The sequence below is a fragment of the Mustela nigripes genome, chromosome 4, assembly GCF_022355385.1.
Source record: "Mustela nigripes isolate SB6536 chromosome 4, MUSNIG.SB6536, whole genome shotgun sequence".
NCBI classification, from domain to species: Eukaryota; Metazoa; Chordata; class Mammalia; order Carnivora; family Mustelidae; genus Mustela; species Mustela nigripes.
In genome coordinates, this window is record NC_081560.1 from 65,313,726 (window position 1) to 65,340,264 (window position 26,539).

The 26,539-nt window shown below is 40.5% G+C and overlaps 1 protein-coding gene across 14 annotated transcripts in view; it reads left to right on the forward strand.

Moving 5' to 3' along the window:
* Positions 1–18,486: 18,486 nt before the first annotated feature.
* ICA1 (islet cell autoantigen 1) overlaps positions 18,487–26,539 on the forward strand; it is a 148,715-nt gene continuing 140,662 nt past the window's right edge. For 3 of the 14 annotated variants that reach the window (XR_009403819.1, XM_059396783.1, XM_059396784.1), the window contains exon 1: positions 18,487–18,643. Coding sequence is in view for 2 of the 14 variants with exons in the window: in XM_059396783.1 (XP_059252766.1) it covers positions 18,487–18,643 (157 nt within the window). In the remaining 12 variants the exon portion in view is untranslated. Of the gene's footprint in view, positions 18,644–18,669; positions 18,997–26,539 lie in introns of those variants that run through there. The other 11 variants (XM_059396793.1, XM_059396791.1, XM_059396794.1 and 8 more) reach the window with 6 other exon arrangements.

Consider the following 26,539-nt stretch of genomic DNA (forward strand, 5'->3'; position numbering starts at 1 on the left):
TATCACAAGGTGTTACTTCTTAGCTATTGTCATGGTTACGTTTCCAATAGATCCATCCAATGAAGCATAGCTTTATCAGGATGACAGGGTACTTATATAGTATTTACAAGGCTAGGCAGGCAGTAGCCTATTGCCTTGTTTGGCAGGGCCGTGAGTTCACCAATTAAAAACAATATATGGAATTCTATGATGCTTTTAAGGCATGTAAGCAGGGAAGGCAAATCCAAATCAGAAAGATTATTCCAGTGATGATAAGTTGTTGCACCTCCATGATGAAGGGGCATTTCCAATTCAAGAGAATTTATCTTTCCAGGTGCCCTAGAAGTGTAAGGCAAGTCACTATTGCTAACAGTATATGATCAGTCTTGATGGAAGGAAATTTATGTTACTGAGTCCAAACATCACCTCCAATCTGGCCATCACAGCTGTTATGCCATGAACTAACAGACTGGTTTGAGGAGGAGGATGACTGACTCCCACAGAAGGAATCATTTTGTACTCCTAATATTAAGAACCTCTTCTACAATGATGCCTCTCAGTGAGCATTCACGCGGATACATATTCTTAGTCTCGGTCCGTTCTGAATAGTCCATTCACCCTTCCCTAAAACCTTATTGCTATCAGTTCTCTGGTCTTGATCCTTCCAAGTGCTTAACGATTTAGTCAGACCAGGACTAAAATTGACCCAGCATGTGCTCACTCAGCCTAAAATACCAGCTCTGTCCAAAGTCTCCTGCCCTGTATATCCATCATTGCCCAAGTCACTCTGGTCTTCATTCAGAGACCTCTCTGACCCCTCCACAATCTAGCAATGAAAGGGTAAATGTCTGGCACAACAGGGGTCTTTAGCCCCAGTTTCAGGGCTAGATCCCAGCTGCCTTACTTGTTACAGATTTTGAAGTTACCTTTGGCCAAATAATTAGCTTAAGAATTAGTATAACCCTGACCTCAGATAAAGTAGACAATAAAATGTTTCCTTCAAAGCGAAGAGAACAATAACATTTTTTGCTCAAAATTTAAGGATTATAAGCATTTTCCCTCTCACTTGTAGGGCAGGACCACCCAGAAGAACAGAAGCACTTCCTCTCATCTGTCTGGTGCTAGCATATCATGCAAAACCATCTGTACAGCAGGTTCAAGTTACTCTGTCCCTGACCCACCAGGCCAAGGAAGCTCCCCATGAGACTTATGGAAGAAAATAACATAGGACTACAACTGCCTGCCTGTGTCTTCAGGCATCTCACAGGCTTGGCCTCACAGGGCTCTCTTCTTTCTCAATCCACCTGTGGTGGAGTACTGCTGCGAATGGCTCAATTTATGGCTAAGTGTCTGAGACAACACTATTTCGTGTCAGACTTCAAGGTATCATGCCAAATGGTGGAAGGATTCAGTCTCTACATGAGCCTAGCCACAAGTCAGGAGTCATCTGCTGAAGAAGCCTTTGCATTTTCCCCAATACAAAGGGTCTCCTTTCTGATGGTCTTGTTGGTGCTTGTCACAAACTCCATACAGCTTCTGGCTGGGCCACAGACCTTTCCAGCAGCACTGAATCAATTAATACATATGCTTGAGCCTGGGCTAACTGGAAGGCCACTAGCATCCTGGGCCCCACTCCAAACTGGCAGCTTTTGGGGGGCTACCCAAAAGGAAAAGGCCAGTGTGTGACACCCAAAAGTGGCCACATTATGTCTAAAATCCAAAGAGGACCCAAGTCACGATGCCTAGCAAATTCTCTTCAGAATTTGTAAATGAATATTTCATTACCTCACATGAATTACAAACTCAATGTTTAACTTCAAAGTGCTAAAATTTCAAAGTGCTGCTTGGTTATATTAATCAAACGTGACTATTTTTCTCTTTATTTAATTCCTTCCTTCCTTAAACTTCATCTACTTACAAAAAGGATTGGAAAGTCATGTCACATTGCTTTTTCATAATATAATGGTAGCAAGAAGTTGCTGATTAAAGTAGCACTTTACGAAATTTAACTAAGGAAGTAAGTTCATCACTTAACTACATTTAGTTTCTATGTTGTGAATCCGTATGCAGAAATCTGCCCATTTGAAAAACTATGTAAGGACCGTTAAAAAGGCCTTAGAATCTTTAGCTCTTAAGTGAGAAAAACAAAATGAATATTGCTCTGCCTAAGTGGGAAATCATCCTTTGCCATGCTCTTTGGAAGCCATCACAGCCAAGACTTGTAAATGTAAATGTCTATTAGGAATTTTTTTTTTAACAAATCACTCTTTTGTCTATTCCCTTTCATCAAAATGGTAAGTAAATTAAAACCGAGTTTCTTAAGAGCCTTTTTAAAGCAATTTTAACACAAACTGGTTTTGAGTACGCTCAAAAAATTCTCCACTTCTTTTACTTCTACAGGTTTTTATCGATCATCTATTATGTGCAGGCTCTATGTGAGGTCACAGAGAAATAAGGTCTAGTCAATAAGCTATCAGAGAGCTATTATGGTGTAGGGGCGCCTGGATGGCTCAGTCTGTTAAGCACCTGAATCTTGATTTTGGCTCGGGTCCTAGTCTCAGAGACGGGAGATCAAGTTTGCTTGCTTTGGATTCTCTCTCTCCCTCTCTTTCCCTGGCTCATGAGTGCTATCTCTCTCTAGAAAGAAAGAAAGAAAGAAAGAAAGAAAGAAAGAAAGAAAGAAAGAGAAAGGAAGGAAGGAAGAGAGAGAGAGAAAGAGAGAAAGGAGTTTACAGTCTAGTAGAAGATATAAATAAGTAGAAAATTATCAGATAGTCTAAAAGGTCCTAAGACAGGAATAATAAGAGGGTGCTATGAAATTGGGTTTCAGGGAAGACTTTCCACAGGAAGGGAAATCTAGCCAAGGCCTAGAGGTTTGGAAAAGAAGGCACAAAAGACCAAGATGCTACTAATTGAAGGAAGAAGAGTGTGTTCTGAGCAGAGCAAAAGTTAAGTGTGAAGGCCCCCAGAGACCCAAGAACCCACAGAAAGCTCAACATGTTTGGGTCCTTGAAGGCCGTTTGGTAAGACCAGCTCTAAGAATTGGGAGGTGATAGTAATGGTGGCACTGGAAGGACAGGGAGGGCGGTGGAGACATATGTGTGGGAGACACAGTTCCTTGGCTCCACTCCAGCTCCAGTTTCTCTGCTACCTGAATCTCAGATGACTGGCACACATCCACTGAATTCAGGACAGCTAGGGAATGAGTCAAGGGTTGGGCATGTGACCCAGTTCTGGCCAGTCGGATCTAAGGAGAAATCAGCTAAAGCTTCCCTTCCGGGCTAAAGACAGATCCTCCTGAGGAGAAGGCTCTTGTGCTCTTCTGCCCTGTCTGGAAGGCTCACATTAGGTCTTAAAGACTCTCTGGAGCTGCTTCCCTCCTTGACCAAGGAAAAGACCCAAAGAACTGTAGAGCTGACTAAGGCATCATCATGTAGTGGAACTGATAAACCATCACTGGATCCATCTCTGTCTTTGTCCGTATTTCTTGGTATATGAGAGAATGAAATGCCTCTATTATTTAAATCTGTTTGTCTGTATTCTGTTACCTGTTACTCTTCCTAAGGGTCATGTGAGGATGGACTTGAGAAGCCTCAGGCCATATCAGGAAGGGCTGTTCTCAGACCCCTTGTTTGCAGGTAATAAAAACCTATTTCTAACTGGCTTGGGTTAAAGTGGGGGCTTCATAGGAATGTCCTGGGGTATTTTGTGTGATGTAAGGAAAGGTGGAACAACCAGCTTCTGGAAGGACAGGGGTACAGTCAAGGATTAGGAACAACTTGATTAGGGCTTCAAATACCCCCAGCAGGTTGCTCCCTATCTCTCATCTCTGCTTCTCCCCATAGGCAGGCTTCATTCTTTCTCACTGTTGACTGGTTACCTGCACCTGGTGAAAAAAAAGACAGCTCTCGACTTTCTCTTTTAGCTTCCACTCCCCAGGAAGAACTAGCACTTTCTCCCTCTAATACTAAATTTAAGAAGCCCACTTAATTTTCATGAATAAAGAATTAGTTCTGGATGGGCAGAATAAGAGGTAACCATTGTACAAGGGACCATCAGAAAATTTAAGCTAAAGAGAGAAATAATTAAATTTGTACTCTAGAAAGATGACCTTGGGCTCAGGCTAGAGAATGAATTAGGTGGGTAGTTCCAGGAGACATGGCAATTTCCATAACATCTGCAAGAAGGACTACTACGTACACAGAGGTAGACATGATGCAGATAAGATATAGCTCTTATTTAAACAGCACTTATCTAGTCATTGTGTTTAGTCCTTTTCAAATCATAATAAAGAATATAATTTGTCTATGGGAGTAGGGAGTGGATGGGAAGTGGACAGAGGGCTGCAAAGGTTTTGGAAAAAGATTAATCAATTTGCATGCTTTTGTTATAATCTAACTTTTTTTTTAAAGTCATCTTAAGATTTCATTGGCTTCAAGTTCTCCTGAGATTAATGCTTATTCAATAATGATTTAACATAAAAATTGATTAAAAATTCATAAGTTTCTTTAAGACATAAAATAACAAATATGAAAATTCAGTGGCCTACCCTCATCATGTGTTCCTACCAATCCAACATATTTTAGTAGAAAATCATTTACTGCTTATTCTGCAGAAAACACACATTTTATCTGAAATCAAAGGCAGATGAAGTCTTAGGATATATAAAATGCTAGTAAATGAAAGTGAACAGTTGGAAATAAAAGCATAGTCGTGAAACTAAAGACATGTCAAATACAATTATACATAACAATAAAAATAATTAGCCCAAGTAAATGATCAAATATGCTATTAGTGCAATTTAGAGATGAATTGGGTGATTTCAGATATAGGTTTTCTTTTTGTTTTTGTTTTTTTTGGTGCTTAAATCTGTTCTAGATGGGTGTTTCTTTAAGAGAGGACCACAACCAACCAACAAAGGGGAGAAGACAATAGGTGGGAAAAAGTCAGGTTGAGGAGGGAGAAGAAAATAGAGAAAGAGATCATCTGAGGTATCTTACAGTAACTCCAAGGAGAAAATGGGACTTTCCATGCATTACCCCTCCTTTCTACCACATCACCTTTCCAATAAGGGCTATGTCGCCTCCTTCAAAAAACAAAAATAAAAACAAAGAAACAAAAAAACCCCACAGGGATAAAGAAAGGGAGTATTTCCTCAACACAAAACCATTATTTGCTGTAACTTCCCTGATGCAGGCTCCATGCTTGGATTGGCAACAAAAATCAATAGGACTTAATGCTGCAAATTTACCAATTATTGGAGGAAGTCATTAAGAGGACAATGACCACCTATTGACCCGCGAGCTGCACCCAGGCAATCTGAAACTCTTTACCCCCTTCCATCCCTGAAATGTACGTTTTTCCTACTGTGGGAGCCATTTCAAGGACACAGCTTTGAGAGAGCAATGTGTTGTTGAGCCTATCGTGGTGGTACATGTGACTGAATCCAGTGAAAATCCTCTATATAAACTCTTAAGATTCTAGCTTATGGCCATCCAAGACAAGCCTTGTTTAAGTTCCCTTGCTTATTAAAACTGTCACCTACCAATCTGGAGTAGCCTGTCACTTTCCTCAGTCTGTCTTTACCCTCTGTCTATGAAGGCCAGTTTCAAATTTCACCTGGGGGAACTCCAGAGGTTGTGTACCATCACCAACCAATGCTCGGTGCCTCTCCTTGAGGTTGCTGAATAGCAACGTAGTCGTGTACCACTACTTGTACTAAGATGAGACCTAGGAAGGGGAAAAAGGAAACAGAATTCCTCACGAAATTTTGCATCTGGTTCCTGTGAGGGCTTCCTTAGTGTTCTCTTACCAAAGCTACCTCAGCCTCTGATTCCATAGAGTCAATGGTTCTCAAAATTTAGTGTGCATCACAATAACTGAGGGAGATAGCTTAAAATTCAGAATTCTGGAACTCAACCCCAAGGTTAATTCACTGAGTCTGGATGGAGTGTGCACTGTTCATGATACCGGCAGGTATTCCACATGCCCACTCAAGTTTAAGAACTGCTTCCCTGGAGAGACAGACTCCAGATCAGCAGGGGAAATACGCATTCTCTGACTTTTTCTTTTTAAGATTTATTTATTTATTTGTTTGTTTGTTTGTTTGTTTGAGAGAGAGAGAGAGCTTGGGGAGGAGCAGAGGAGAGAGAGAATCCTGAAGCAGACTCTGGGCAGAGGGCAGAGCCAGGAACCTAAGATCATGACCTGAGCTGAAGTCAAGAGTTAGCAGCTTAACCGACTGAGCCACCAAGATGCTCTTCTCTGGCTTTTTAAAAAGGCGAATCGTAATCACAGACATTGGGAAGGTTTGCTTACCTATCAAAAAGGCCAAGACACATTTTGAAATAAAAATTTTAAGATTGTATAATAAAGACTGAATGGTAGTAGTAATAAGGAGAGGTATCCATATGGATTAAAATATTTTTAAAACTATTCTAAAATGATCTTCTGCTTTACATGATGAAGAGATATTTCTGACATTAAAAAAGTAGAACATTTATGACTAAATCTGGTAGATAGAACAGAAGGTCGAAACAGAAATAACAAACTCACCATGGTTAGCAACAGGGCATCAGAACGACATGCAGATCTTGATAAACTTACAGATGCTAGAGTCCCACTCCAGACCTTCTGAATCAAAATCTTTGCAGTTAAACCCAAGCCAAAGAAGAATTTTATTTCCCTGAGAGCTGAGAACCACTGCTTTAAACCAGGACCACACATATACACTATTGCCACCTGATGGAAATACACCTAAATTGTAAGGACAGCCTTCAGAACTCTGGTTTCTTTTGCAAGCTGAATCTACCATGTTAAACTGTTGAATGGACCATCACAATTATAAGCATTTTTAAAAAAGTAAATATATAGAATATATAAAAATTCTTATTTGCAAATTTTTCAACCTTTACTCCAAATCCTTTGAAACATAAAAGAGGATGCCTTAGGTTTACACAGGGTTTTATCACTTAAAGGTATATTCATATGCATTAATTAGATTAATTCCTAAGAACATTTTAGAATGAGAGTTATTGTCTATATTTTTTTCATAAAGACACAGGCTTAGAGAGGGTTAATGATTATTCTAGTGGTTCCTAAACATGGGTGCATGTTGGGAAATAAATGTTAATTTATTAGTATATATGAGTCAAAAAATACTAATGCCTGTGACATTAGTCACATAGAGTCTCATAGAGTCTTATAGAGTCTCATAGAGACTCACAGAGAGTCTCATAGAGAATGAGATTTAATTTGTCTTGGGTGTGACCCGAGTTCTGGCATTTTTTAAAAAGCCCTCTGCATCCCCTGTGCCCCCATCATGAATCTAATTTGCCGACAAATTTGGGAAACACTGGACTAACCCCAAAACACTTAGAGATGGTAGTTAATGAGATTGGCGTTCAGGGATTTTGATGTTAAGTTAATGCTCATGGAATTATATTTGGCATAAAGATCAAAGACAATAATTAACCTCAACTAAGACTTATTGAGTTTGTCAGTAAAGCAGGGTTTCCAAATTCTCTGGCCCCAAGATTTATTAAGTTGGACTTAAAAATACAGATTCTTAGGACCTTCCACAGAATTTTCTGATGCTGTAGATTTGGAAAGGTCCTGGCCAATGTGTATGTTTCCCAAGTTGTCTTAGTCTGTTTGGGCTGCTATCACAGAATACCTTAGACAAGGTGGCTTATAAACAACAGAGACCTATTTCTCACAGTTTTGGAGCATGCAAAGTCCAAGATCAAGGCAGATTCAGTGTCTGGTCAGAGCCCACTTTCTGGTTCGTAGACAGATGTCTTCTGTGTCTTCACGTGGATGGGGAGCTTTCTGGAATCTTTTTTATAAGGGATCTGAATTATCAGTCAAAGCCTTCACCTTGAAATATCATCACATTAAGGATTAGGCTTCAACATACAAATTTGGGGGGGACACAAACATTTACTGTTCATAGCACAAGGGCTTGCATGATTTTTAGAACAAAATAAGAGTGGTGAAAAAACTATAATAAAGAATACCATACCATATCAATATTATAAAATATTAGTATTGAATGTCAAAGTTAGGTTTCAAAAATGACTAAGAATTAATGGAGAGACTTTAATAAAACAAAGCCAAGAGAAATAACTGGTTGCCCCACCCTCAAAGGGTCTAGTTGTATACCAACCATTCATTCATTAATTCAACAAATTTTCACTGATTTATTCAATGATGAATATCTAAGAGTACATCTAGAGCATGCTGGTAGATGTGCTAAGGGATACATAAATGAAGAAGGCAGAGTCCTTGCCATCAAAGACATGATTGCCTGTGTGCATCTCCCATGAAAAGATGCAAACTGCTTGAGCTGGCTCTGGGTTTTTAAGTCCAATAGTCTTTAGTTTCCTACTTGAGAAAGTTTTCGTTTCAGATTGCTTCGGAGAACGTGTAATGAGAACTCTAAGGATTGAGGAGATATAGAAAGTGTTGTGGTAGCAGTGGTGGTAGTAAGAACAGGAGAGCCAGGAATTACTGGGCCCTCTGAACTTGCTGCTGAGGAACACTTTCAAGGAAAGTCTGGTCTTGGCATCTGGAGACAGTGATCATTCTTGTGTGAATGAATGTGGCGGGGAGAGGGGTAGTGAATGTGGGGGGTAGTGAACAAGAGGAGAAAGTGAAAATTAGTGTTGGCAGTTGAGCAAGGCAAATTAGGACTGAGAAAAGTGTTGAATTTCTTCGTCAGGCACTTGATTTTGATGTAACCTTTGGAAGATTTTATAGTTGGGACTGAATCCAGACTATCATAATAGAATTTAATTAACTTCATGCTTCAAGAGTAATTCTGGGTGTTTGGGTGGCTCAGTGGGTTAGGACCTCTGCCTTTGGCTCAGGTCATGATCCAAAGGTCCTGGGATCGAGCCTCACAGTGGGAAGCCTGCTTCCCTCTATCTCTCCCCGCCTGCCTCTCTGCCTACTCGTGATCTTTATCTCTGTCAAATAAATAAATAATCTTTTTAAAAAAATGAGTAATTCTAAGGCATGGGTTCTGTCTTCTATTCCTTTACACATCACTCTCCCCACTCCAACCCGCCATAACCCACCATGCCTACACAATCACACACCCACACCTGCCCAATTCTCAGCTTAAAGTAGATACAAAAATAAGTACTTAAAATACTTATATTGGGGCATTGGTGGCTCAGTGGGTTAAAGCCTCTGCCTTCAGCTCGGGTTGTGATCTCAGGGTCCTGGGATTGAGCCCCGAGTCCGTCAATCTGCTCTGCAGGGAGCCTGCTTCCTCCTCTATCTCTGCCTTCCTCCTCTATCTCTGCCTTCCTCTATCTTGTGGTCTCTGTCTGTTGAATAAATAAATAAAATCTTAAAAAAAAAAAAGAATAAATAAATAGATCAGTGGAAGAGAAGAGAGAACCCAAAAGTAGACACCTGCAGATACAGTCATCTAAACTTTGATAAAGAAATAAAAGCAATTCAATGGAGAAAGAGTCTTTTTAATAAATGGTACTAGAACAACTGGACATTGACATGCCAAAAAGAAATGCATCTAGACACAGACCTCATATCTTTCATAACCATTAACTCAAAGTGGACCATAGACCTAAATGTAAAACACAAAACAATGAAATTTCTAGAGGATAACATAGAAATTTTAGCTAACCTTAGGTATGACAATGAATTCTTAGATATAACACCAAAAGCATACTCCATGAATGAAAATATGGGTAAATTGGACCTCATTAAAATTAAATACTGTGCTCTACAAAATATACTGTAAGGCAAATGAGAAGACAAGTCACAGACTGGAAGAAAATATTTTCGGAGGCATCTGATAAAAGATCATTATCCAAAATATATAAAGATATCTTAAAACTCAACAAGAAGAATATGAATAACTCAATAAATGGGCAAAAATTCTGTACAGGCCCTTCACCAAAGATGATATAGAGATGGCAAATAAGCATTTAAAGAAGAGGTTGAATATCATATGTCATTTTAAAAATTGCAAATTAAAACAATGAGATACCACTGCACACCTATAAGAATGGCTAAAATTCCCAAACTCTGAAAACATCAAGTACTGGAGAGGATGTGGAGCAAACAGAATTCTCATTTATTGTTAGTGGAAATGCAAAATGGTACAGCCAGTTTGGAAGACAGTCTGGCAGTTCCTTACAAACTAAACATGTTCTTACCATACGTCCTGCAATTGCTCTTCTTGGTATTTACCCAAATGAGTTGAAAACGTGTCCACACAAAAACCTGCATATAAATGTTTATAGCAGCTTTATTCGCAATTGCCCAAAATTGAGAGCAACCAAGATGTCCTTCAATAGGTGAGTGGATAAGCAAACGGTGGTACATCCACACAGTAGAATATTAATCAGTGTTAAAGAGAAATTTGCTATCAAGCATGAGAAGACATGGAAGAACTTTAAAAGCATATTGCCAAGTATGACTCCAACTATATGACATTCTGGAAAAAGCAAAACTGTAGGGACAGTAAAATCAGTTGCCAGGGCCTTAGGTGGAAGGAAGGAGAAAAATATTTTTTCCTAATATCTAATATTTTGAATGGCATTTGTCTGTTTTAGCATTTGGGGGGGGGGGTATAAATCTGGTCTCTATTATTCCATCTGGATCCGAAGTCCCTCTATTAATGAATTAATAATAACCTTGCATCATGTATTTTCTTGATCAGTATGTATTATTGCCTTTTTCATTGGGGAGAGTCTAGGAATTTTTTAATATTGAATAAGGGTCCTTATGAACAATCCCACTGAAAGGCCAGGGACAAGCAATTCATAGAAGAGGAAATTGAAGTAGTAAAAAATGAAAAATAGATATTTTTCAATACACATCTTTCAAGTTAAAACATTTTCATCTATCATATTGGCAGACATGAAAAACAATGTTTGGGCTTGATAAGAATATGGAAAACACACTGACATACTCTCATAAATGGAGGATAGAAGCAAAAATTTTACATACTTTTATGGAGGGAAATTTGGCAATACATACAAAATGTTAATTGTGCATACTTGTGACCCTGCATTTCTGCTTTTAGGATATTTTTCTTTTTCTTTTTTTAAGATTTTATTTATTTATTTGACAGAGAGAGATCACAAGTAGATGGAGAGGCAGGCAGAGAGAGAGAGGGAAGCAGGCTCCCTACTGAGCAGAGAGCCCTATGCGGGACTTGATCCCTGGGACCTGAAATCATGACCTGAGCCGAAGGCAGCGGCTTAACCCACTGAGCCACCCAGGCGCCTCTAAGATATTTTTCTTGAAGAAATAATTAGTTGAGTGTACGAAAATAAACATATGAAGATGAGCATCAGAACACTTTTTATAACATTAAACTTTGAAAACAGTGAATTGTCCATCTAAAGGAAGGATTAGTTAAATTATATATTTATTATATTTACATATAGGAATGCTGACAACTGTTAAAGAGAATGAGGTCAAGATATTTTTTAAATGAAAATAGCTGCTTGCACAACACTATGTGAAATATGATTCTATTTAAGCAAACCTTTTATGCTTATAATATGTTTATATTCACTAAAATGTTAACAGAGACTGTCTCCAGGGAGTGATCTCTTTTTGGCTGTGGTTGTAAGTGGGGGTTTTCATTTATATTCTTTAGTAAATGTTTGGATTTTTGCAGTGTACATAGAGTATATTATAATTTGCAAAAATGAGGATGATTTAAATTTTGAAACTAGGAGAAAATAACAAGTTCTCATGCTTGAAAATGTTTGAAAATACTGGTTTATCTAATACTGGTTTGTATTCTAAAATTCCTTAATGATTTTATATTCAGTTCTTCTAATCTCTAGATTAACCTTTAAGATTCCTGCAGATGCTAGAAGTTCATGGTTTCCTTTCCCTTGCTGTTGTCGTCAGGACAAATGTGAATTGCTTAGGTAAAGCTGGGATGCTCCCTAACTGGGGGGGACCCATACACTGGTGCAGGATCCTCTTTTTTCCCGTATCTCTCAAGTGACTTTATTCCTGGGTGACAAGCTAGAGCTGGTTATAAAAAACATGCATAATGGCAGTTGGCATTGGAAAAGCTAGAAGTGGTTCTAGGGATCTCTGTACCTCTTTGGAGGATCAGAGGTTGTTCAGATTTGAGTGGGAAGAGAGGACCATGAGTTGAATTTATGTTCAAGATATTTTCCTCCCAGGGCTCTTTTTCTTACTTATCTTGACATGCTTAAAAACCTCAAAGTTATTTTGAATTCCTTTCTAGTAATTTACCTCATATACTCAAGTAATTGTTAAATCCACATTCATTACAAGTTTATGATTCACTATAAGAAACTATATAACTTTTCTAGTGTCTCTCAGCTGTTCTATTTTTCTCAGTCTTATCTCCATTGCTTTTCCGACTCTGGCTGTTTCTTGTCTGGAATTTAAAAATTTATTTCCCTCTGGGATTATGTATTAGATCAATATAAGTCAGTTAAGATTGTCACAATATGGAAAAAAAAAAGATTGTCACAATACATGTATTTTTTTTTAGGATTTTATTTATTTATTTGACAGATCACAAGTAGGCAGAGAGGCAGGGAGAGCACAAGGGGGAAGCAGGCTCCCCACTGAGCAGAGAGCCCCAGGTGGCTAAATGATTCTTTACCAACATATCTGCATTCCAAGAAATTCATTAACAATTTTGTTTTGTAATCACATCATGTGTATTTCAAAAATTGCTATCTTTATTTCTCAAGGAGGGGTTTTGTCTACAGACATTACTTGTTAGAGATTTATCCCAAGAGCCTTTAAATTAACACCAAATGCTCTCCAATTGAGGCCTTGTGACCCATAGATTAAGAATAATTGTTTACAATATGAACCATGAAAATGAAGATCTAATCCAACATCATGGAGTAGATTAATTAATTAGGATAAAGGCTGAGTTGTAATAATATCCAAAAACATCCTGGCTTAAACAATACTAAACTTAATTTCCTTCTCATAAAACAAGCCAAGCAGGAGGGCCAGAGGAGTATGGCAGATCAGGTGGCAAGTTTCTTGCCATCCCCAATATATTGTCCTTCCCTTCATGGCCAAAAGGTGATCCAACCAGTGGGAAAGGGGCAAGACAAAGGTGAGGGTGTGTTTCTTTCAAAAGCTTGACCTGAAAGTTACAAATGTGTCCTTCAGTCATATCCTATTGGCTAGAGCCTGGTCACCTGACCATACCCTAAAGCCCTGGAAGCTAGAAAATATAGTTAGTCTTCAGCTGGGTAACAATGTACACTCAGCTGAAATGTATATTACTGTGGGGAAAGAGGGAGAATAAATATTGGGAAATGATAAATGGTCTCTGCCAAAGCTAGCTAGTGACAGAATTAAAACCAGAAGAGAAAAGTGCATCTGATTGGTAGTTAGGAAATATGGTTTGTAGTCCTAATTCAGCCTCTTACCCCATGATTAAACCAAACATTGAGCTGATGCTTCACCTGAATTACTTTAACTATCTGCACCAGGGTTTGTAGTCATTTTTTTAAACTGTCCCTCTGGAGTCGGGGAGAGGAAGACCAAAGACCTAAAAAGTTCCATCCTAAACTTTCGGTTAAGTCCTGTTACTTACCATACAGTGACCCTTTCAGGGATCATTAGCTCTATCTGCTGTAGGGGACATAGTCTCAAATATGAGACCAGAGGCACAGCTCTGAACTCTGGGCTGAGGTTTGCCCAAATGCCAGCACAGTTCCTAGTCAAAAGCAGGATCATACCAGATGGCACATGACAGACAAAGTTCTCTACCTACAGTGAATAAGATGTCCCATTTTGATGCTAACACTTTTCTTGTAGAGGTTCCAATGAATGATACTGGGGGTAAAGAGGTGGGGTATTATGTACCCAGAAATCTAAGCTGGTATACTGGTTTTACTCTTCAGCATAAAGAGTAAAACCAGTATACCAGCTTCATTGTATACTCTCTTCATTGAAGCCTTAATTTTGAAGGGAAAGGAAGTGAATTTTAATTAACAAAAGTTAATGCTATTAATTAAACATTTGTTCTATTTTCACATGCACACACAAACTTGTTTAAAGACATAACTATCACTGCTGAGAGTATAATAGAAACTTTGTTTTGTTCTGAGAGAGCAAGACTGATGACAGGAATTAAACCAAAATGGGTCAAGATATTTAGTGGGGTACATCTCATTCCTCTTTAAGTATTACACTGTACAGGGAATACCTGACTTCATTTTGCCAATAAAATTTAGTTTAAGCTTTCTTTAAATTTCTATCTCCAATAAAAATAAGACAAGTTTAATAATAATTTTTAAAACATCATTTTTTTCAAAGTTTATTCATACAGATTATCTAATCTCAATTTCCCAGCAACTCCAGGAAAGGTGATTTTTGTCATATTAATGAGCTGAGCTTTGAAGAGATTTATATGTATATTCTTATAAATACATTGATAATAGCTTCAGTTCTATCTTAGCATCTTACTCTAGAACATATATCATAAGTATATATGATGCTGTCCAAGATGAATCAGAAAATAAAAGGATTTCAGAGCAGGAGGAAACCATAATTATTGGTCTGGATGAATGGTAAAGCACTCATTTGGATTATGGTTCCCATTCACCAAAAGGTAGTCTGCCTCCCTTGCACATGTTGGCTAAGAGCATAAGGAGCACTCAGAACACTAAAAATACATATTAAAAATATATATCAAGGGGAGAGGGGTGGGAGGTTGGGTGAACCTGGTGGTTGGTGGGTATTGCAGAGGGCACGTATTTCATGGAGCCCTGGGTGTGGTGCATAAACAATGAATTCTGGAACACTGAAAAGAAATTAACAGATAAATATATATATTTCTTATTATGATATATGTTGATATATATATCAACAGTCCACTAAATATAGTATTATTATATTGTGTATGTGTATATTATGAATTATATTATTGTATCATATGTAGAGTAAGTTTGTAGAAGTATGTTCGTACATTAATACAATGTATTGATATATGTGTGTGTGGGTGTGTGTGTATATATATGCCCTAAATGATCATTAATTTGCTTTCTATCTCTGTATATTTCCCTATCCTAGACTTTTACAAGAATGGAATCATATAACATATGGATTTACAGTGGCTGGCTCTTTTCAATTTGCACATTTTCAAGGTTCATCCAAGTTATGGTATATACCAGTATTTCATTCCTTTTCACAGCCCAATAATATTCCATTATACAGATATAATACATTTTATTTACTCATCCACCACTGATGAACAGTTGTATTGTTTCCACCTTTTGACTATTTTGAATAATACTTCCATAGCTATTTGTGTGCAAGTTTTTATGTGGACATAGGTCTTCACTTCTGTTGGATATACACCTTGGGATGGAATTGCTGGGCCATCTGGTAACTCTATGCTTAATCATTTGAGGAACTGCTAGACTGTTTTTCAAAGCTGCTGCATCATTTTACATTTCCATCAGCAATGTATGAAGGTTTCTACTTCTCTACATCCTTGCCTGGATTTTAACTTAAAGCAAAGCAATACTGCTTTGCTTAGAATAGTGAAAGAGAAGGGGGCAAAGCAGCACCCTGATTAGTTATCAGAAGCCATATCAGCTCTGGACTATTTTCCAATTTCCTTAACGTGAGAAAAAATAAAACCTTTACCTCATTTACCCCACTGCTATTCTGGGTCTCTGTTAATGACAGCCAAACACAATTCCTAATTCTTGTGGTTTTCTTAGGACATTTTGAACCTTGGAACCCCTCAAAAACAATCATTAAGTTGAATATGTAATTTTTTTCTGTGGAAAAGTTTTCTTCTCATCCTGTTACATTCTGGAAAATGTACATTACTGTTTAACTTTGCTAATTTCAGATCCCATCATTCAATAACCATTCTCTTCCTAGAAATTGTTTCAGGTTTTCAGGGCACCTGGGTGGCTCAGTCTGTTAAGTGTCTGCCTTCAGCTCAGGTCATGATCCCGGGGTTCTGGGATTAAGCCCTGCATCAGGTTCTCTGTTCAGCAGGGAGTCTGCTCCTCTCTCTCCCTCTAATAAATAAAATATTTTTAAAAAGAAATTGTTTCAGGTTATCAACATCCTGTGGGTGCTCTGTAGGAAACAATTTGATATCCAGAAAAACAGAAGTTTGTAGATGAAGCAATTTTTAAAATGGGAAGGAAAAGCCTTCATTGTGTGATGTAGAATGAGCTCGAGTTTATTATTTCCTTTCTGAAATATTCTAATGTTAGGACAACACTAATAATGATAAAAAGTCATTTAAAGATTTATCTTAAACTCTCTGGGAGCCCAAGGAATTTCAGTGCCATGTTGACCAGATAGGGATTGTATTACATATCTTCACTTTTAAACATTGTCTTCAAAGTCACTTTCAGCGTACATGATAGATTGTTTGACTTGTGGCTCAAGTTTTCACCTTGGCCTTTAGAAAAGTAAAAGGAAACCTGAGTAATTAATGACATAAATCAGTTTTCTTGCTCACTTCCCCTAGTGCTTGTGTTCCAATTATCTGCATTTTGTGGAGATACTGTGAACACACCATCGACCTGCCATTCTACTGGCTCTCTTGTAACGAATTTAAGTATCTTCCACAAAGCCAGCCTTTGACAAATAGGGTTCTTAGCACATTTTCATGTAACTAGTAAATCACTACTGGTGGAAAGGAGAACATTACAGAGTCAGGAAATTTTGTGATCTATTTTTCTGAGTTTCAAACAACTGATTGATACATTCGCCCAGTATTCATGGAGGACCACTATGTTAGAAATAGCACTTCATTCTGTTAAAAAATAATTTTGCTTTTCAAATCCTAATAATATTTTTTTACACATTAATGGTTCTTGGAATCAAGTATTTTAAAACAAAATATTTTAATTGTCTTCCTTTTGCAAAGAAGTCTTTGTTGATCATTTTAAAGCATTTTGTATTTTCCTTTTTTCCTTCTTACAAAGAGCAAAAGTAATTTGGCTTCTGTTAACAGGTCACCTTGAATGCTTCTTATAAATGCCAAATATATAGGAGCAATGTTTTTCTCTTCCAAACTTTGTCTTGAATCTCAGCTTTTCAACAGATTTCTATTTTGTAGACCATATTAATTCATTATATGTTTATTTGTAAACATTTATTAAGGACTTGATGTTTGCTCAGCTTTATATTTTGTGCCATACTAAGATAGGCTCAAATCCATCTATGACAAACAAAATCCCCAAAGAATATACCCCGAAAATTATGTCAACTTTTAAGGTTACATAAATTTCTGGAGCTGTACCATCTACAAACTTTCTATTAAAATGTCAGTAATGGGGCACCTGGGTGCCTCAGTTGGATAAGTGTCTGCCCTCAGCTCAGGTCATGATCCCGGGGTCCTGGGATTGAGTCCCACACCCGGCTCCGGGCTCCATGGGGAGTCTGCTTCTCCCTCTGACCTCCCCTCTCATGCTCTCTTGTGCTCTCTCTCAAATACATAAATAAATAAAATGTCAGTAACACCTATATATTTTTTCTATCCATCTTGAGATTAAGCTAAACCTCTCGTTATTCAGAAAACCCTGGAATCAACCCCTGATCATATCCTATGAGCTAAATGCCTTGCAGGCACTCTGGGCAGTGTCTTCATCTGTAAAATAGGGATAAGAACTTTACCTACAGCACTAGGTTACAGTACGAATTAAATGTAAAGAATACAGCATACGACTGGCACATAGCAAGCATCCCATTCATGTTAGCTGTGGATTTCAGATTTGTTTGCATCATTGCTCAATACCCATCTTTCATTCCACCCTTAAATTGTTTCAACCAGTGACTGATCTATGAACTTATTTCTAAACATATAACATTATCAGGGATTGAGTCAGCACACGGGAATTGCTTTTTAGCATAGATAATTTTAGGAAGCACCTGTTCCAACACCTTTTCTTTGTGTGATCACCATAAGGTGCTCTAAAAGCAAGAGTCTGGGGGCACCTGGGTGGCTCAGTGGGTTAAAACCTCTGCCTACGGGTCAGGTCATGATCCTAGGGTCCTAGGATCAACCCCGCAATGGGCTCTCTGCTCAGCGGGAAGCCTGCTTCCTCCGCTTTCTCTGCCTGCTTGTGATCTCTGTCAAATAAATAAATTCTTTAAAAAAAAATAATAAAAGCACGATTCTTTTTTTTTTCTTGATGGTAAGATAAAATTACTATATGCGTCAATAATTTGAGTTTAAAAGATATATGACTGGGAATAAAAATATATATACTACACCTACACAGTTTTTTTGTTTGTTTGTTTTGTGTTGTTTTTTTCCCCACACGGCCTTTTGCCGTTAAGCCCAAAGTTGATTTCCAGACACAGGCCTCTGTAACTTTTAGCACTGAAGTCATGAAGTCTCCTGTCTCCTAAAGCCTCAGAAATCTCACGTGGAAGCAAGGAGCGCACGACGCACAGCACGGAGGGAACCCTTGAGCGCTCGCTCCGGCTCCCACCTGTCGGCCAGGTCATTGTGACGTAAACGTTATGGACACGTGGAACACCTGCGGGAGAGCAGGGGCGGGGTCACCCCGGGCGGCAGACCGAAGCGGGAGATACCCCAGGAGATGGGGGTCGAGGAAAGTCCCCAGGGAGGAGAGAGAGGGAGGCTCACTCCCCCCATCCCGGCCCCGCCCCCCAAAAGGTGAGGCCTTCGCTCCCTCGCTCCTCCGGGTGCCCGGGTCCTGCTGGGAGGGGTCGCCCCGCCGGGCGTCTCCTGAGGAGAGAGGAAGGGAGGGGAGGCGGCGGCGCCCCGGCCGCGGGCGTTTGCGGCGCGGAGAGGCCGCCCGCTCCCCCCCGGCCGCTGCGCTGCGTTGCGGCGCGCACGGGCTCCGCCGGCTGCTATTCCGGCTGGCGGCGACCGCCGCAGGAAGGGCCGGTTCCTGAGCTCCCCCCGCCCCCTTCCCTCGCCTTCTGCTGACGCTGACGTCGGATGAGGGAGCTGGAGGGACGCTTCGACCGCTGCCAGGAGGCTCCGGTGAGGGCCGGGGCTCCGAGGTACCTGCCCTCCGGGGTCGGGGCGGGGGCGCGCCGGGCGGGCTGCAGGCTGCAGCGGGAGGCGCCCGGCAGCCGCGGCGGTCGGGGCGCCAGCCTGGGGCCGCCAACTGTGCCCTCCGCGGGCGGCGGGTGACAGGCAGGTCGCTTTCTCCGGTCCCTGGTTCCCGTGTAGGAACGGCCACGGCCCCTTCCCCTCCCCCGCCTCCTCCCTCGGGCCTGGGCAGGTCTGGAGGATGCGCGCGCCCTGGGAGCGTGCGTCAGCCCCGGGGGAGCCGGAGAGAAGCGTTCCGGGCGCCGGCCGCATCTCTCGCCCTGGCGCCCGCGGCACCCCCACCCACGACAGCCCACTCCACCCACGCCGCGCCTCGCCTTCTCAGTTTTTCCGGCCCCGGGACCCCGAGGTCCCTTCTGGGCGGGGACTGACTTGTTGACAAGTTCACCTGCCGCGGCGCCTGGTGTCTTTGCCTTTTCTCTTCGCCCCATTGCCCATCTTTGGCGGAGGTGACAGGGAGCAGATGGGTGTCTCTTTATAACCACTAGTGCCAGGAGGCCTGCGCTTGGTCTCCCGCAGGCGAGGTGCTCACCAGCCCTGGACCCGACTGGAGCAGGAGTCCCTAAGCGGGTCAGGTCCCTGCAAACCCTGACTCGTTTCCTTAGGGTGCTGCTGACTCCGCCTTTCCTGCCCTCGGACTATTGCAGCTCCTGCTTCCTTTAGAAACGAACATATCCTGTTATTATGCCTGCCGTTGGCCAGAGGCCCCCTCCACTTCCACACTTTCCCACTGTTTTTTCTTTTTTACTTGCAGTGTCCCCAAGGCCCCTCATCTTCTCTTTGGGTGTCTTAAAAGTACTGTTCCCTTTTGCTGGGAGAACGTATTAACTGCCTGGTTGGGGAGATTTACAATTTAGAAAAAGAATCCGGTTCTCTTCTGTTAAGATAGCATTAAAAAAAAAAAAATAGCACGAAAAAAGGTGCTGGGTAGCAGCCTTAGAGACTGAGATCTGGTAACTTCATGAAAATTATTAGGGCCTGGAAAATATATCACTAGCTGGCTTGAGAATGATACTGAATGTAGGAAGAAAGGCACATAAGGCGCTGGCCATCAGGGGCCTATAAATTATGACTCATTGCAAACATGTTCATGTGCAAACATTTCAGTAAAGTCTCTCCAGAAAAATCTCGAATTGGTTTCTCTGGGCCTTTAGTTTAGATTTTCTGAGATCTGTTCCTGGGGGTTAAGGAGTGAAACAGGAAATGCTTATTAGTTTGAGAACAGTGTTCCAGACTCTGTTTCTTACCGTCTATTTAAATCACATATACAGTCTAAAAATACTTTTAAGTGGGCTTTCAAACCAGTTTCTTTTTAGGTTTCATTCTTTATTCTTGAAATATCCTGTGTAGAGAATACCATAGGGGCAAAATCAGTTTCTAATTCTTAATAGTTCAAATATCACTGTTTGGTTTTAACTGCTATGTATATATCTAGTTACTGGAGATGTGGCTTTCTAATTGTACCATTTTGTGTAATATAGGTAGACAATTCTATTGTTAAAGATGAGTATCTAGAAAACAACCGGTTAAAAAACTGACTGTGGATACTCCATCCATGGGTCATTAAATGGTAAAGGCACTAGATGGTAAATGCCTAGACGGCTTATTTCATAGCTCTCTTTCCTCCATTTGGTACACTTAGGTATCTGGTTGATTTCTGTGAGCATCTTTACTACCATGCATTTCCCTCCATGTCAACCTTGTGACAGATACAGAAAATTTTGTTGGGCAAAAGAAAATCTTCAAAACTGCCACACTTTCAATGTATTTGACTAAACAATACTTTTTTTTTTTTTTTTTTAATCAGGTGCAGGCAATTTTATTAGAGGCAGGGAAGTGTGGTAACTGAAATCACATGGTAGGGTCAACCTGAGGTGGTGTAAAATTTAGAATTACAGAAACCTCATATAAGAGAAGGTGGAAAAGTTGATAGACCACAAGGATCAGAAAGAACTTTTCCTTTTTAGTGGTTGAGTTCAATGGCTAAAAGCCTGAGGGTGGGTGGCAACATTTAGGATCAGTGCCCTGGTCACAGATGTCCTTTTTATTCCATTTGTATTATCAGATTAATGGGAACCATAGACAAAGATGCTATCTGTATGTTTTTGTTCATGAGGCATTACAGATTACTAATTAACCTTATCCCCATCCTCACCCCCATCTAGAATCTGCCTTAGCAAACCCTTGAACTCAAAGACTGATACAGGAGAAAATATTTTTTCCCTAAGTTATCACATTTTGTGCCAAAATTGCACCTAGCATTGCGGAGGATGTATAGAGGGCACATATATAGGCTTTGGATCCCAAAAGAACAGGATTGGAACCCTAGCTGCAACACCTAGCTAGCCATGTGACTTTGAACAAGTAATTTATGCTCTCTGTGTCATCCTTTTTTTAATCTATAGAGAAGAATATCTACCTTGTCCGGTTGTAGTCGGCATTAGAAAAAAAATATATTTTAATGCTTTGTGCAGTAAATGGAACTCAAGTAATAGCAGTAAGTTTTTCTTTTACATGCTAAACATATGTGCTGTCTGTATCTGAAAAGGATGCTACTGCTGAAAAAAATAGGGTATGTGTTCCAATTAGGTTTGGAGTATTTCAAGTGTTTTGTAGCAATACTAAGATCTTGGGCTTTCTGGAATACTCCCTGAGTCTGGGATATTCAATCTGTGGTCCAGGAGAAAAGCAAAGCTTATTTGTTCCAGTGGGGTAGATCTTCCGAGCCCCTGCCACTCAGAGGTGATCCATAGACAGCAACATTGTCTTCCCCTGGGAGCTTGTTAGACATGCAATATTTCAACCTCCCCTCACCTGCCCACCCCTCCAGACCCACTGAATTCAAATCTGCATTTTAACAAGATCTGCAGGTGAGTCATATGTATATTAAAGCTTGAGAAGCATTGTCCTAACCTGGCATTTATCAAAGTTCTGTGTGTAGTAGAATCATTTGGGAACTTTAAATGTGGAATTCCAGCCTGGCTTCTCTCATCTGCTCTTAACACCTCAGGTGGCTCTGATGCCACCAGTCTGAGACACACAGCACTAAACTCTATCCAGGATAGTGCTCTGAGGTGGGACTCTGCCCACTTCTTTAACAAAGCATTTTGGTAAACATGATTTTTTTTTTTTTTAATAATCAACCCCCTTTGAAGTAAGTAGGTATTATAATCCCTGCTTCTAAGAAAATTAAGAATACAGGCATAATTTACTCTAGATAATACATATGGTAGAACTGTCTTGTACCTGTATAAATGCTAGTAAACCAGAATTTCACTACTCCAGCATCTAAATAATTGTACTCTGTGTGTGTGTGTGTGTGTGTGTGTAAGCAATTTCAAATACTAGTCAATCTCTCCAGGACAGGGATGACTACACATAATAGGGGATTTCATAATGCTTTTAAAACAAAACCTTTCTTATCTATGACTGCAGGCCAGTTACTTTGGGTAACTGATTTTGAGCTTGATCCATAACATGGGGATGATGTCAACTTGGCAGTATTCTCAGGATAAGCATAATGTGCACAAAGCATACATCTCAGCATCTGAGAAGTGGTAGTTCCTCAACTAATAGCAACTACTTGTCCCAGTATAAACCTGTGAGATAATGAGTTCATTAAAAACTGAGAAAATGGCATTGCTCCTGATGAGAAATCTTTCCTACTAAGTCAGATGACATCATTCACTAGGCTTTTGGTCCAAGCAGAGAAGTGGGGTCATTGCACAGTACTCAGCAAGCATTTGTTGTGTGTTTGCTGTGTGTTATATACTGTGCTAATGCTAGGAATTCCAAGACAAGACCCACACCCTGCCCTGCTGTGGAGGAATCTGCATCCTAGTAAGGGAGACAAAAGAGGTTACTAACAATTACATTTCAGTGAAAGCAAGGAGGGGATGAAACCCAGGACCAAGGCACTGCACACAGATGATGGAAAGAGTGCAAACAGAAAACCTGAGAAGATTCTTGAAGGAGGTGACCCCTGAGAGAAGCCTTTAAAGACCCTGAAACAAATAATACATTATTATTTAACTTTAAAAAATTAATTTTAAAAAATTAATTAATTTAATTTTCAAAAAGACTAATAGGAATTTGGCAGGTGAAAAAAGGTTAAGAGTACAGAGAGAGTGTTCCCAACACAGTATCTGGGTTATGAAGAAAATACTGGCAAACAGTCTTCATGTCTGGAGCCCAGCACACATGCATGTCCTTATTAGCTGAGTAACCTAGGGCAAGTTTGATCATCTTTGAGTTGAGAGAATTAAATGTACTCATTAGGGCAAGCACAAGGCTGGTTTCAGTTATGTGCTGGATAGTTGTGGAGATGGTGGAGGTATTAGAACACAGAAGACTGATGTAAAAAGTGATTAGAATTAGAGAAAATTAAAGAGGTCAGTTTTAGAATACATTTAACAGAAAATATGTAGAATTAGAAGAGGATGCCTGAGAAAGGGTAACTGAATGGAGTTCAGTACTGTGGGGTGGGAAGCACGAGGTACACGTGTTCTGGAATGGATCACTGAACACATAGGTTATGGTATATTGTTAACCCTGAGAGTCTAGATTTGGGAATGGAAAGGTCCTGTCATTCTGATGGTGAGAGTATTTTTACAAGGAGAGATTTACAGAGCGTTGCAGCTACTTCCCCAAGAGCACACATTAAGATCCATTCCATTACTCGCCATCATCACGATCTCTCACATGCAATTCTCTGTTCCCAGAATAGGGCATGGACACCAATGTCAGAAACCTAATGGTACTAGGGAGAAATCTAGCCTTCTCTGCCTGTTTCTGGAGAAGTACATCCTAAGCCAGAGACCAAGGAGATAATTGTAATAAATGGTGCTCCCTCTCCTTATAGCTGGGAAACCTGATAGCTACCAGAATTCCATTGTCATCAAAGTTTTGTTGTGCACAAGAACCATGTTGGTAATGGATTTAGGATTAGTCCTAAATTGCCACAGCATCTGAGCCTGGGACTAGGAGAGACTGTTTTTTAGAAACAGTTTATAGAAACGGAGCTTATTATCCAATCTCTTTCATTCAGGAGTAGAGTGGAGTGGTTAAAAACAAGAGTTCAGGAGACAAAAGCAGACCTAAAATTACCAGATGTTGACTTTGGGCAAATCATTTAACCTTTCTAACCCTTTTTTTCTCGCTTCCAAAATGGGGTGGTAGCCCTTTTGCGGTGGTTGTGTCCGCACATGAGGTAATGGACACATGCTTCACACCTGTAAAGTGCTCAGTGAATGGTAGCGCATCATTACTGCCTTTTGTCCAGAACATATTTACTAAAGGCCTACTGTGTTTCAGGTACTGTGCTTGGTTGGTATAAGGAGCCAAAGATGAACCAGTTAGGGTCCCTGCCCTCAAGGGACTTGCAGCGTAGTGCAGCATAGTGCAGGAGATACAGATGTAATTAGCTCAATACAGGAAAGCAATGGGAGTAGTTGAGAACAGGAGTGGGAGGTCCCTGGGTGTGGAAGGGTAGGTGTTCTGTTAGGAAAGTCTTCACTGAGGTGGTAACATTGAAGAAAGACTTGAAGTAAGCTGTAAGTTGGCCGATTAGACAAAGGAGGGGAGGGCATTTGAAGGGAAGGAAACTTTGCAGAGCCTTGGCATAGTATATTCAGGAAAGCCCTAGCATTCTGAAATGCCCAGAAGGAATAGTTCTGTGTACAGTATTGTAAAAGTTTGAATTTTGCATTTGGGTTTTTTGCCAAGAAGTTTGGAACTTCTCTAGTGGGCAAGAGAATGCAAATAAAACATTTGGAGTGGGAGGGCAGCATGATTAGATCTGCCTATTGTAGTAATAGTTCAGACCATGATATGAAAGATTGGAGTGGGCAGATCTAGGCATAGTGTTGTCTCTGAAGGCCTAGACTAAGTCCTGTCTGTCAACATAGAAAAGAGAAGATGTATTTAATAGCTCTTTCGTAGGTAGAATGGAAAGAACTTGGAGACTGGCTGTAAAAAGATGAGAGAGAAGTCAAATTTCCAGTTAGGACCATTTAGTGGATTTTGTGCTGGTGACTAACATAGGAGCCACAGAGGGGGAAAAATGATTTGGGGATGCAGATGGAAAGAGATAGGTTCCATTCTAGAGGTGCTGAATCTGAAATGTCTGTGGGACACTCAGGTGAAGATTACAATAAAGAGATGGGAATTTAAACACTCCTCCAGAGCCCTGGATCTGTATTTCCAACTCCCTACTGCGATCTCCAGAGAGCTGTTTAATTCTGGGCCTCATTGGCACACAGCTGTTGGCTGAAGCAGCAGTTAAATCACCTAGAGAGGCAAGTGAAGTGCAATGAAGACAACCAAGGTCCGAACCTTGTAGATCACTGATATGTGAGATGTAGGCACAGAGAAAGAGGAGCTAACAACGAAATGAGAAAAGTTTCAAAAGTGCAGAGTGTTGGCTGAGGAGTTAAGGAAGGGGAGCTTAGTCGAAGGTCAACCAAGGTGGGGACTTCAGTAGGTTTTCACCTTTCTCTGGCATAGTGGAGAAGAGAACCAGACTGTATGGGCTTAGAAGAACTCAGTGAAGAGAAGGAGGTAACTAGAGGGAAGAAAGAGGTGGAAGAACATGGGCTGAGGCCAGAGAGGGAGGTTGATTAACTTGAAGAGCAAATCATTGGGCAGGTACAGCAGAGACTGCTGGTTGTTGACTATTGCTGAAATGTCTCTGGCCTCTCTAGCATGGCATATCAGGACTCTCAGAGGGAGTATTCCTAAAGTGCTCCAGCAAGCACTGTAAAGGCTGTAGAGTGAAGCTGTCATACAAACTCTTTAGCTTCCATATTGTTTTCTGGAACACTCTTGTCAACAGTGCTAGCTGATTCTGTCTTTAGTCATCCCAGCAGGATGAGAAGGGGGAAAGGGATGAGACCTGTCCCTTCCAGACAAAAAGAAAGGAACAACAGTTTTTATAAGTCATGGTGCTGGATAGTTCCAAAGAAGTCAGCAAAGGTACATGAAGAGTGGAAGCTCTGAGAGAAGGTGCCTAGCACAATGCCAGGAGCCATGATTCCCTGCAGTGAATGAGGAGGAAGACTGGTCATCATCCTGGGGAGTTTGCTTCCACCTACTGCTCCCTGAAGGCCAGGATTAGTGTCTGTATCTAATGCTCTCTCTTCAGTGTTGCCATAGGCAGCATGGGCATCATTGTGAAGTAGGTAAACTTTGCATTGGTGCCAAACCACTCCCTCCTTTCTGCTTCCTGCTTTTTTCTTCCTTGCACTCCTGACTTGGACCTGCACCCCGTTGGATTACTTCCTGGTTATTCTACCTGCCCTGCCAGGTATATGCCCATGGCACTGTCTTTTCTGATCCCCATCAAAACAACAACAACAACAACAAAAACCAGTCTTGTGCCTTATTTACTCTTGGTGTTCCTGTTATTTAATCCTATAAGCTTCTTCCCTAAGAGAGTGAAGAGGGTCTGGGAAATAGGTCTTTTACTAAGTCTCAAATAACACCAACTAGATG